Below are 13,142 nucleotides of genomic sequence, written 5' to 3'. Positions count from 1 at the left end.
GGCCCGGGTTTTCTACCACGTCTTGGGGCATCAGTAAATGTGCACTCTTCACAATACTTCCGCAATGCGGTTTGAACTGCTCCGACACTTATACCTTCTTCTCTGGCTAATTTTCTTATAGAAAGACCACTCACGGTGCCCCATTTGTGCACAATTCGCTTTCTTTGCTCGGGAGAAAGGCCACGCATCTTCAAAATTTCGCACTTAATGTTAGAAAAAATGACAGCATCTGTTTCTTTTGGATGTAAACAACAGGACGCAGCCAATGTTTGGTTGAATACTGCACGTTATTTGAAATGACGGTTGATCGTAAGTGTATTTATAATTATCGGAACGGTCTATACCCAGTACAATAGGACTTGGTTCTGTTGGGATAGCTCCCGTAATGCTGCTCTGCACCCCCAAACTAATTTGGATGCACACTTTGAGGACTTATGTGCCAATAGTGCAGCTTGGCTGTCCGAATAGATGCCGATTCTCGCATGCCTGTAGTTACGTGTAGTTACATATCGCGTATACTTCTGCTTGAAAAACGGTGGGCCATGTACCCATTGGAATAGTTTCCTTAACACCGTAAACTTCGGAGCCAGTGTTGGATCTGTGGCAAACGCCCCAATTCGAAATAAGTATAGAAAAGAACGAGTAACGCTAGTTACACTGATCGCTAAGATAAAAGTATAATAAACTGGGAGCCTGGGCTCTCATTAGCTAAGAGCTCATTAGCGACTGGCTGCTTTATTTTATAGTGAGGTAAAAAGAAAGCTTAACCGTTGCCCGGCTGACAATTAAGGAGAATTCCTGGATCTTTTCTGCCCTCTCGAAGACGACCTGTTGGAGTTGCGCGGGAAGTTCTACTTTTGGATTTGCCTGGTGGGAAATATTAAAGGTGAGCAGGAATTTGTCTAGGGGAAAACCCCTGAATTTACTGGTGCTCTTTCGGGCAATGAGCCCTACGGTGTTTTCCTAAAACTTTCACCCAAATAGCCTATGATTGAGTGTCAAAGGATCCTATTTTCGAACCATCTGTATAAAAGCAGATAATGCCTAATAGAAGTGCAGAACCATCCCTGCTCCACATATGGCGATTGGTTTCAGTCACCTTATATGGAACGTTGAGATTGATCTGAACCGCCATGCAGTCTGATACTGCGGTGACTAAGGGTGTGAATTTAAACTCCCTTAAAATGCGAAGATGCTCAACCTGATCGTCTTCTAAGAATGTATTATTTTGTTGGAGCCTTAGTGCACCAAACTCTGCCTCTTTCTTCACATGAAGATGGAGAGGCAGTAGGGAGAGCATGGCCTCCAAAGCTGCCGTTGGTGCGGTACGCATGGTACTGGTAATGGAGAGACAGTACTGTCTTCGAACTTTATTAAGCTTCGCTTAGGCTGTCACTTCATTGTCCTTTGGCCACCACACAAGAGCGGCGTGAGTATTTCTTGGCCGTGCAATGGTTATGTAGGACCAGAGAGCCAATTAAGGTTTCAATCCCCAGGTTTGGCCAAATAGTGTGCTACAAGCCCAAATTGCCGTTGCAGCTTTTTGGCTACAATTATCTGCTTAATATCCAGAATAATACCCAGGTATTCAACTTCTTTACAGGTCAGTAAGCACCCATTCATCGAAGGAGGAGATAATGTGTGTTTCCTCCGTTTGGTGAAGTGTAGAATAACAGTTTTAGCCGGATTTTATTTATTTATTTCGTCAATCATGGTAGACTTTACTTACATATATGATATAATTGTTAATTTTGTCTTCTGTTCAAAGTTTTTCTTATTGCTGCCCTGGACATAGTTACGTCAATGTGTACACAATATTGATTATATGTGTTCATCATTTGGTTCATAGGTCTATTAGTTACATACATTGTTCGTTGAGGAGCCACTTTTAACAAACTTTTGGGTCTTAGTATGCGTGAGGGTACATAAAAGTTTAAGTTTTCTAGAAGGTTTTCTGATTTGAAACGATGAGAGATTATATCGTTGATAAAAGAAATCTTAGCGATTTCTCTTCGTTTTACAAGCGTTTCAATGTTAATTAGCATGCACCGTGATTTATATGATAGGAGGATCAGAGAGCTTCAACCTAGCTTCCTGAGTGCATACAACAAAAACTGTTTTTGAACTGATTCTATTCTTGCTACATGTGTGGGTAGATATGGGCTCCAAACTATACTACAATATTCGAGAACAGATTTTACATACGAAACATAAAGTGTTTTAATGGTATAGGGGTCTTTAAAATTGTAGCTGAACCTTTTGATGAATCCTAACATACTGAAAGCTTCATTGATCATTGTGTTATAGTGTTCCACAAATGTTAGTTTTGAGTCAAGTATTACGCCTAGGTCTCTAAACTTGTAACTCCTTTAAATCAATTGGTTTCCTAAAGTGAAACTGAAATCATGATTGGTGTGTTTTTTCGAGTAGGATATAATGTTGCATTTTTTAATATTAAGATCCAGTAGGCTTTTGGTACACCAATTGAAGAAAACGTTGTTTTCATCCTGAAAATGTTGCAGATCTACGCTGTTACGTATCTCCATGTACAATTTCATGTCGTCTGCATAGTTGAGTACTTTAGCGCATTTCAATACAAGATTGACATCGTCGACGAACATAATAAATAATAAAGGACCCAAGTGGGAACCCTGTGGAACACCAGAAGTAACTTTAATTGCTGTCGAAGTTTTACCTTTAAAACGAACAAACTGCGTTCTATTCGTCAGGTACGATTCGATCCATGTTAGCAGTGTCGCTCTTAATCCCATACGTTTAAGCTTAAAAAGCAACAGCCGAATATCAACTCTATCGAACGCCTTACTAAAGTCAGTGTATAAAAATTCAATGAAGTTATTCCTGTCCATCGCCCCTAAAGAAAAGTTCACAAATTCTAATAGGTTTGTAGAGGTAGATCTACCTTTGAAAAACCCGTGTTGGTTATTGGAAATACTATTTTTGACTTGACTGAATATTTTTTGATTTACGATTGCCTCAAACATCTTGGGGATCGACGAGATGATTGCAATTCCCCGATAGTTCTTGATACCTGACCGCTTACCAGACTTAAATATTGGGATCAAAAATGATTCTTCCCAGGCTAGCGGAAAAACGCCTGACTTAAGAGACAGGTTGAAAAGCCGAAAAAGGGGTTTAACAAATGAAGTTGCGAAAGTTTTAAGTAATGATGGCGGTATCTGATCGGGACCCGGTCCTTTATTGGCATCAAGGCCTTCAAGCGGCATTAGGATTTCTTGAACAGTAATATTGTCAACTGATACGTCATTTTCTTGTTCTTTTAGGTAGGAAAAATAGTTTATGTCTGGAGTATCCTCTGATGTTTTATAATTGTTTTGGAAAAATCGCGCGAACTGGTTACAAATATCACCACTATTGGTTCCATCAAAGTCTTCAAATTGCATGCGGGATGGATAATTAGAAGTTTTCATTTTTTCGGATCGGATTTAATGTTGGACTTTTGCATTAAAACTCTCATATGCTAAGGATATTTCTACGTCAAGTGCTCTGCAAATTTCTATATAATTATTTAAGTTCTGAGAACTTTTGTCTTTCTTATAAGCTTTATGTGCCTTTTGTTTTCTGTTTTTGAGATTTCTAATTTCTCGTGTGTACCATACCGGATATTTATAGTTTTCCTGTATCCTTTTCTTTCTCTTGGGCACGAGTTCATTGATAATTGAATAAAGGCTGTTACTAAATATGCCGACAGCTTTGTTTATGTCTTTTTCATTTTTCAGTAAATTTTGCCAGTTTACATCGTTTAGTCTCCTATCAAATTCTTGATAATTAAGGTTTTGAAAATTGTGAACAAGCTCATAGTCGGTATCGCCAGGGCGCTGTCTAGAGACAGTGAACAGTGAATACTCGATGGCAGTATGACATGCTTCGTTTCTCCATAATGGATCTACGGCGGCATCAATACAAAAGTCTTCAGTGCAGTTGGTGAATAAAAGATCCAAATAGCAGTTAAGTTGGTTACGAACATGGTTGATTTGATAAAGTCCAAGTTCGCTGATTTTATCGAAAATAAAGTGTAGTGTATCATTTTCACCTAAGACAGGCTGCAGAAGATATTCGTTATCGACATCCTGAGTAAAATCAGGATCAGGATCTTTTTCTCCTACCTTCAGTATGCAAATCACCTTGACTTTCCGCCATGTAACTGGAATATAACCTAGGGTGAATCCTACGCGAAAAAGATGTATCAGTTCGGGCGTTATGATCCCATCTGATTTTTGTATAAAGATGGTTAGAATATAGCTTAATGTCCAATTGATTGAAGCTTCCATGAACAACCTACGAGAGAGCAGAATTGAGTCGTTGAGCGCTGTAGCCTTGGCCTCGGACCCTGTTGCTCCGACGTTGGTTGTACGGTTGTACACCCAGCGAACTGCGTGTTCATTTCTTTCCTGCGGAAGTGACGGTGAGATTGCCGTCCTCTTTTTTAACTGCCCTAGACCGTTGGTGTGGTCTATGGACATCACTTTCTTGAGTTGTGGGCTCCGGGCATCGTTACAGAACTTGACTCTACAAATTCTTATAGCCTTGCGTAGCTCAACGTTATAGTAATGGTGAGTGACGCTCTGTGTTCATCCCAGTTGGATGTGCTTTTAGCCCTTGTTGAACGAGTGCTTGGTCTCACGGCGGAGGTTATTGAGCGTTTCATTCCACCAGGGCACGTCGCGACACACAAACCTCTCCTTCAGGGGACATCACTGATCCTGCATTCAAGATCACGTACAGCAATATCCAGTTCGTCGGGTGTGCGTATATTGATTGAGCAGGAAGACCGGAAGTTGGGTAAGTGTTCCCTGAACGAGGACCAGTTAGTCTTCTTCGGGTTCCTCAATTTTTAGCCTTTCGAAGGATTAGTTTCGATGTCAAAAATGACATGTCATTTTTTGACTTTCTCGGCAATGTTTGCGCTACAAAGAGTGAGATCGAGGACCTTGTCTCAAGTACTTGGTCTCACGGCGTTATTGAGCGTTTCATTCCACCAGGGCATGTCGCGACACACAAACCTCTTCTTTAGGGGACATCACTGATCCTGCATTCAAGATCACGTGCAGCAATATCCAGTTCGTCGGGTGTGCGTATATTGATTGAGCAGGAAGACCGGAAGTTGGGTAAGTGTTCCCTGAACGAGGACCAGTTAGTCTTCTCCGGGTTCCTCAATTTTTAGCCTTTCAAAGAATTAGTTTCGATGTCAAAAATGACATGTCATTTTTTGACTTTCTCGGCAATGTTTGCGCTACAAAGAGTGAGATCGAGGACTTTGTCTCCTATGGTGTGAGTAAAAGTGGGGGCTGTTCCCTATATTGACCTCGTTGGAAGTAAGATATTCAAGAAGGTACTCACCCCTGTTGGTATCCGAGCTGCCCCAAATCGTGTAGTGAGCATTCGCATCGCATCCGATGATGGACAGCTCATTGACTGCTTTGCGGTACCGCACGAGTGCGCAGACCTCGGGAGGCGGAATATCGTCCAGGTCACCGGGGAAGTAAGCGGATGCGATGACTTTTTCCCGTTGGTGGACGGGACTTCCGCTATTATGGCAACGAGGCCACGTTGAATAAATTCTGTAATTGGAGTGTATTTGATTACTTTGCTCAACAGAAATGCAGTCGTAGGTTTGGGCTGAGTTTTAGAAGATTAAACTACCTTTTAAATGCTCGAGGCAAACAGCTCGCGTAAAGGCTATGTCACAAGCCGACATGTGAAGGTGATTGAAAGGTTGGAAGTAGTACTACGATGAGCACCTTAAGGGTGATGTAACAGAGGACGCCGACGGGGTGCTAGTAGATCTTGGTGTACGCGCAGATGACGATAGAATTCCAGCCCCTGACCACCAGGAGGTTAAAGAGAAGATTGGCTGGCTGAAAAACAACAAAGCCGCTGGAGCTGACCAACTTCCGAGCGTGCTGTTGAAACGCGGTGTTGAATCACTAGCTAAGGCGCTACACTGGTTTATTGCCAAGATTTGGGAGGAGAAGGTAGTACCGGATGATTGAATGAAGGATACAGTGTGCCTCATCTACAACAAAGTCGACAAGTTGGATAGCTGCATTTACCGTGCAATCACGCTGCTGAATGCCGCCTATAAGGGCATCCTTAACAGTGCGATAGTATTTAAGTTGTTATGGCGACTGTGTACAGCGCGGCTATTTTACTCACTCACCCGTTTTCACACCGGTCGGTGCTATCGTCTCTGTTTGACGTTACCGGGCTGCCAAATTTGAGAGCGCGATGCTTCCGGGAGGCCCGGCTACTATTTCTCTAGCGCGTTTAGCAGCGACCGGTACGGTATGAAGTGATGATAGAGCGCTGCCAAACGGGGTATAGAAGCGCACTGTTAAGGACGCCCTAAGGTACTCCTTCAAATTCTGTGCCGTCGACTATCACCGTTCGCGAGGGATTTCGTGGGACAATACCAAGCGGGCTTTATGTGTGCCCGCGCCACCACGGAATGAATATTCGCGGCACGGCAGGTCATACAGAAATGCCGTGAATATAATGTGCCCACACATAATTTGTTTATCGAATTTAAATAGGCGTACGACACAATCGATTATGCACGATTACAGTTTCCCGGATAAACTGACACGGTTGGTCAAGTCGATAATGGATCGGTCGATGTGCGTAGTTCGAGTTTCGGGGACACTATCGAGTCCCTTCGAATCTCGAAGAGGGTTACGGCACGGTGATGGATTATCGTGCTTGCTATTCAACATCGCTTTGAAGGGTGTGATACGTAGGGCTGGTATCGACACGAGCGGCACGATTTTTAGAAGGTCTGTTCAGCTCTTTGGCTTCGCTGTCGACATTGATATTGTAGCACGAACCCTTGAGAATATGACGGATCAAGCCGGAAGAATTAGACTGGCCATAAACGCATCGAAGACCAAGTACATGAGAGGGAGTGGTTCCAGAGAAGACAGTGTAAACCTTCCGCCACGAATTCATATTAGCGGTGAGGTGGTAGACGAATTCGTGTATCTGGGCTCATTGGTGACTGCTGACAACGACACTAGCAGAGGAATTCGTCGACGCCTTATGGCAGGAAATCGTGTCTACTTTGGACACTCCGCTCGAATAAAATCCGCCGCCGCACGAAGTTAACCATCTCCAAAGCACTGATCAGACCGTTACCGGTGCGTACCATCTGTGATGGAGTGCAGATGGAAGATGGATCATGGCGGAGGCGGAGGCGGATGAGCCACGAGGTGCATCAGCTGCTGGGAGAACCACTCATCGTACAAACGGAGACTATCGAGAGACTACAGTGGGCTGGGCATGTCGTTAGAATGTCGGACGAAAACCCGGTGAAAATGGTTCTTGATAACGACCCGACTGGAACGAGGCGGGCAGCGAACAAGGTGGCTCGATCAAGTGGAAAACGACCTGCGGGGCCTCCACAGGCGACATGGCTGGCAGGCTGCAGCCATCGACCGAATGGAATGGAGACGACAGAAGATTCATTTGGATGTAGCGAAAGCTGTTTATTATGTTTTGGGTACGCCTGTAGTTAGATTGCAGGATCTAGTACCTGTCAGACGGTTGCCATCAGCAGAACTTCTGGTTTGGGTTGTCTTAGCTCCGACACCGGCTAGCTTTGCCTGCTGTAAGCGCTGGGCAACAGGCACATGACCAAGACCGGAAGGTGGTTTCTAGATCCTAGGTTTGCGAGCTAAAGATGATTGAGGCAGTGAGCTTCGTGGAGTTTCCACTCGCGGGCATCAAGCTGCTACTCCCCCCCTCCCCTCCCTAGATTCGGCTGTGCAAGGAGTTTAGTAAGAAGCGCTACTCGGTGATTCGGTCGGCGGATTGTTCATCGATCTCCAGAAAAAGTTCGACGGTTTTTCTTGCTACCTTGCGGTTCTTTACGCACTTCAGTGCAGCGATACCGTCGTTCTGATTCTGGGTGAATCGCAGTATCTTCTCGTTTGAAGTGTCCACGTCGTTCAAAAATAACCTGCGAACAGGATCGTCGCTTTCGGCGAATTGAAGATGACACCCCGTTAAGCATACAGACGCGAGGCATACGGACGCGAGGCATAGTACGCTAGGCATAACGGACGGCAAGCATACAGACACGAGGCATATGGACGCGAAGCCGAATGGACGCGAGGCCGAATGGACGCGAGGCCGAATGGACGCGAGGCCGAATGGATACAAGACCGAATGGACGCGAGGCCGGATGGATACAAGGCCGAATGGACACAAGGCCAAGAGTAAGTGATGCAAGATATGTTATTATCGTCATCATCATCACAGCCCTCTTTCATGTATTTCATTAACATGTATTTCGCTTCAAAGTGTCATTTGGAAAGCAATACACTCGCGGCCTTCGGCCGACTCGCTGTTCGAGCGAATGCTGTCCTTACTCGCTACCGCTCGTTCGGACTTAACTAAGGGAAGAAAACTCTGTTTGAGTAGACCTAGCAAACCAGTAGATCAGTCGTTTGGGTGCGAGAGGCCGCCGCTTCCGACGGCGGGTCGGCGGCCGGCTCGAACTGCGGAAACCACGGCGGCTTAGTGCCGCCTCGTTTCCTTGCCCTCGATTATGCGTCTTCGCCGCATAATTTCAAGAAAAGTATTATACCAAACCTAAACTCTTTAGGAATATATTTACACCTGAACTACATAATTGGATCTCATGAAATCGTACAACATCGCATTCGGCCTCGCGTCCATTCGGCCTCGTGTCCATTCGGCCTCGCGTCCATTCGGCCTCGCGTCCGTTATGCCTTGTGGCAGTATGCCTCGTATCCATTATGCTCATATCCATTATGCCTCGCGTCTGTATGCCTAGCATACTATGCCTAACATCCATATGCCTAGCGTCCATATGCCTCGTGTCCCGTCCCTCTCGAACCTGTTGTAGTACGGAAAGCGTGCGTGCCTAGTGTACAGTTTTTCCAGGAAAATCGGCTCAGCAATTCAAGAACTATTAGATAAATCGGTTTTCTATTGTCTGGCCAATAAGTTTCTAGGAGAAGCACAGTTCTATTCAAAATAAAATGTTTATTTTAAAACAGATAAATATTCATTGCAGCAACTGCAGGTATGACATGAGCCCAACTTGGAAATTTCCGAATCAGATCGTTGAGCTCTTCCGTATGGTTTCGATGAAATTCCCAAAACGTAGTAACGACTGCCAAGTCGACCAACGGCTCTGCGTAATCCCTCTCCTGGTGCTCAAAATCCATTGTCACGTTCCAGGGACCGTCATCCGGTAATCCGTAAGTGATCAGCACAAAATGGCCATCTCGGTTGTTGAATTCCATGGATGGTGTTACTTCCTCAAGTAAGCTCCAACTAACCAATTTTACTCCAGGTTTTGGTCCAATAATGAGTGATGACAACGTGCTACCTTCTAGTGTGAAATGCAACCGTCGGATGTGATCGGTTATTTGTTCTGTATCTTGCAGTTTTAGTGTAACCATTTTGTTCACAACTGGTTCTGGGCCAGGCAGCCAAAAGTTGCTGGAAATATACCAATCTTATTATTTGGTTGCTCAAACATTTTCACACTATTATACATACTCAAATCGAATTTGATGCCATATAGAGTAAAAGGGAACAGCGCAAAATATCTCTGTCTCACACGTATTCATCTGACTCATTGGAGTGACAGACTCAGGAGCAACTACGCCTTGGATAAGACGATAAGAGTTTCGGTCCATTTCCCGGAAGAGGAATCCGGAATCTTTTTTCCTCAATGTTCCTGTTTGGTCATGATACAATCGCAATGTGTGCTACAATGTATGTTCAAATTATTTGAAACTCTAGCGCTCTCACATTAACAACCTACCGTTACATAGTGTCGTTGAACTGAAGGTGCATTGGTGCTATCATCGCGATAAGGAAACCCGACCTGGGTAAAGCAGGCAATTAACAGGCCAACTAATACAAACACGGTCAATCGGGAGATCAGTTCAGATGATTTTTTCAAAAGAGCTACCAATGGAAACATGTAACTACCCGTCAACAGTATAGAAAGTGCTGCTATCGAGCCTACTAAGTATTCTGGGTTTTGAGCGCCTCCAACACGACCAGAAATGGGTATGAATAGCTTCATACATTGGTGGTAAAATTGTGTTGCCCAAAGCATTGTGATAATCTGAAATGCAACATGTACCAGGAGCCATTTCCGGCAACTGTTCTGATAGCCAAGCAAGGATGTTATGAGAACCGACATTACAGACATTAACTGTATCACCATGAATATATAGGAACTACGAATACCAGTGAACGTCAGAGATATTACTATTATTGCCCAGAAAAGGTTGACTCCAATCAGACGAGATTGTACAATCTGCGACAGGTTCAGTAAGTTCTACAAATAAAGGTTAAGTAATGACATCCTGTGCAATCCTTACTGTACGCATTTTATAGCAAGTTGATTGAAATACAATATTATTTAGGATGTTTTCACATAAGTTAATATAAAAAAATGTGTTCTCATCGACAAACGTTCAATAAGGTACCCCCAAAACAAATTTTTCGTTAAAAAATGCATAATAACTTTTTTCGTGACTTGCATTATCTTTTTATGTTAAAAAAAAAAAAAAACAAAATAAATCAACTTGCGATCAAATATAGAAAATCTATAACGAGCGTCTTAGCAGACGCTCGTTATAGATGCGATCATAGAAACGCTGTTGGTTATATAACTCACCTTTTTATCACTAAAAAACATGTTAACAATAACCTGCCCGAAGCAATGCGATAACAGTGCTGGACAGCAATACAGGCCTAAGACAAGATAAGGCGTTGAGTACCAAGTCATGGCTCGTCCCATTGCATCCAATTGTCGACCGATAATCAGGCAAACCAGTACACTAAATAGCGTTCCTGCTATAAGAGCTATGAATCCATACATGATTTCTTTGAGGATGGCTACTTCTCCAGCGTTTTTCAGAGATTTGCTAACAGCAAAATACGGCAACAGAATGGAAAGAATAGCAACAAGTGTGTTGATTGTGACGGCAGTATCGGTAGAATACTTCACAAACAACAATCCTAGAAAGTCATAAAAAACAGAGTAGCCTTCAGAGACCCGCCCGTTGCGGCTGTTGGCCAACTCATCGCTGTTGGCCATTTCCCGTGTGATTGAAAGTATATTATCACCCGTTCGTTGAATAACGGACATCGACAAATAGTCGATGTTGTCATACTTTGTGTGGTAACGGTAGCCTTCCACCCAGTGGGCAAAATCCATACCCGGTACATGTCCGAAATCCCGAAATATTCTGAAATCAGTATCGGACGGAATCAAGCCTGATTGGAAAATTTCTTCGCCTGCCGCATTCGCATATGGATGGCGGATTGCACGAGCATACACATCAATCATCCACGGATGCTGTGGACCACTTTGAAAAAGTACCTCTTTGCCTCCAGAACCTGCAGATTCGAGATTCAAAAAAGCTGCAACCTGCTTCGCCCAAGGATGTTGAGTTATGAATCCGTGAGCCGCTTGCAGTGGGGTTTCCTCTGCACCATTAAATAAAAATATTATAGAATGACGATTTCGTGTAGGCTGTCGAGATAAAATCCTTATGATTTCGAGCATGACACAGCAACTGGCTGCATCATCACTAGCGCCTGGGCTACTAGCAACCGTATCGAAATGACAATTTAGCATCAGAGCTGGACTTGTTGTATTTTGATTTTCTCCTTCTAACATGACCACCAAGTTTTGAACATTTCGATATAGACTTGTTAGTGGATTTTTTCTAAACGTTATAGCATATCCACCGCTCACAATCTGGTGCTCAATAAGCAGTTTCTGATTTTTATGCTTGCTAGCCTCAATTAGAGCAATCTGTTGTTTAAGATAATCGGCAGTCGTTTTCTCATTTGTTTCACTACCAGTCGGTTTTGGACCGAAATCGTTTAGAACTTTCAAATTTTCCCATGCTCGTTCTGCAATAAATGCTCCTGGGTATCTTTCCAAGTCAGCTCTTGTCAATGCAGCTGGCAAATTAGAGATCAAGTAACTAGAAATCGTTCCACAAAACAACATTAGAACTACGCCGAACATTCCCAGTTGTGAATCGATCTTATGTAAATTTTTCTCATCGCCTCCCAGAGCCTCATAGTGCTCCGTTTTGGGCAATCTTTTTCTTCCTCTTCGATGGTCAACCATTGTACAGTATCTGGAATACAGACTAACTAAATGAGGAAAATCTTAGGTGTACCCAACAATACCTGCTTCACAATTATCTACAGATCTCAACTGATTGTAGACCTGAAACACATCCACATTAATTTTGATACGCTGCCTTATCTATAGAAATAACGATACTCGGTGGTCCTTCAACACATCGTGCAATCAGTAGTGCTATTACGAATACTCTCCAATCGCCGAATCGTTTAGTTGACCTGTTGTGCCGATTAGATATTCGAATACGAATTGTTAATTTAATTTTGGAATCGTAGGTTCTGAAGTTTTTGAATTATTTTTGATAATTGTGTTGTTTAGCTATTCACGGATTTTCGATTTTTTTATATCATCTGAAAGAGTGTAATTTTCTGAGCAGAACGTAATTTTTAAAACTTTATATCATTATCCTTCGATTTTTAAACGAAGAATAAAAATTCGCTTTGAATCGCTACAATGACAGTTGTTATATGGGCGAACTGTCATTGTAGCGATTTTGAGCAAATTTCGCGCAGTTTTAAATCCTGATTTAAAAAGCGAAGGACAACGATAGATTTTTTTAAATCGCGTTTTACTTAAAAAATCTTTCAGATGATATAAATAACTGATATAGCTAACAACCCAATTACAATAACCATAATGTAAATATTTTGTATTCAAATGATTCAAAATTTAAAACTGGTTATTCGGATCGATTACCAAACTTTAAAAATAATCGTTAAAAGGGAAATCACTTGATGTACACGATTGTAAAAAGTAACACAAAAGAGAAAGTTTAACACATCTAAAGGCAATACACTCTTTGACCAAGCGTCAAATATTTGTCACTTTTCGACAGATAAAAATTTGGTCAAAGATAATCGTTTGTCACTCTACAATTTTTACATGGGACAAACACGGGCAAACAACAACCATGATGTCAAATAAATTTGACCATTATGTCAGAAGGTCAAAT

The 13,142-nt window shown here is 42.7% G+C and overlaps 1 protein-coding gene across 5 annotated transcripts; it reads right to left on the bottom strand.

Annotated features, from left to right (window-relative positions):
* Positions 1 to 8,980: 8,980 nt before the first annotated feature.
* Positions 8,981 to 12,928, bottom strand: LOC129727224 (endoplasmic reticulum metallopeptidase 1-like). 5 transcript variants are annotated; one of them, XM_055684841.1, is made up of 6 exons: positions 12,887 to 12,928; positions 12,235 to 12,408; positions 10,703 to 12,182; positions 9,836 to 10,360; positions 9,568 to 9,779; positions 8,981 to 9,507 (listed from the first exon to the last, which is right to left on the bottom strand). In XM_055684841.1, the coding sequence occupies exons 3-6, from the start codon at positions 12,170 to 12,172 to the stop codon at positions 9,051 to 9,053; spliced, it is 2,664 nt and encodes an 887-aa protein (XP_055540816.1). In that variant the 5' UTR covers positions 12,173 to 12,182; positions 12,235 to 12,408; positions 12,887 to 12,928; the 3' UTR covers positions 8,981 to 9,050. The 5 variants fall into 5 exon arrangements, with proteins under 5 accessions (XP_055540816.1, XP_055540799.1, XP_055540808.1 ...); XM_055684824.1 differs by lacking the exon at positions 12,887 to 12,928 and adding an exon at positions 12,817 to 12,872; XM_055684833.1 differs by lacking the exon at positions 12,887 to 12,928 and adding an exon at positions 12,809 to 12,853.
* Between the last annotated feature and the right edge of the window lie 214 nt (positions 12,929 to 13,142).

The sequence above is a fragment of the Wyeomyia smithii genome, chromosome 1, assembly GCF_029784165.1.
Source record: "Wyeomyia smithii strain HCP4-BCI-WySm-NY-G18 chromosome 1, ASM2978416v1, whole genome shotgun sequence".
Taxonomy (NCBI): Eukaryota; Metazoa; Arthropoda; class Insecta; order Diptera; family Culicidae; genus Wyeomyia; species Wyeomyia smithii.
Note: the sequence above shows the minus strand (reverse complement) of the source record. Positions and strands in the feature narration are given on the sequence as shown.

Bases quoted from the DNA above. Each gene is read 5' to 3' on its own strand.
- LOC129727224 (XM_055684841.1), bottom strand. From the start codon at position 12,172: ATGGTTGACCATCGAAGAGGAAGAAAAAGATTGCCCAAAACGGAGCAC. The intron at 9,780-9,835 runs GTAGGTTGTTAA...CATACATTGTAG, and splicing joins TTCAACGACACTATGTAACG to CACACATTGCGATTGTATCA. The intron at 9,508-9,567 runs GTATGTATAATA...GTATATTTCCAG, and splicing joins TGGCATCAAATTCGATTTGA to CAACTTTTGGCTGCCTGGCC.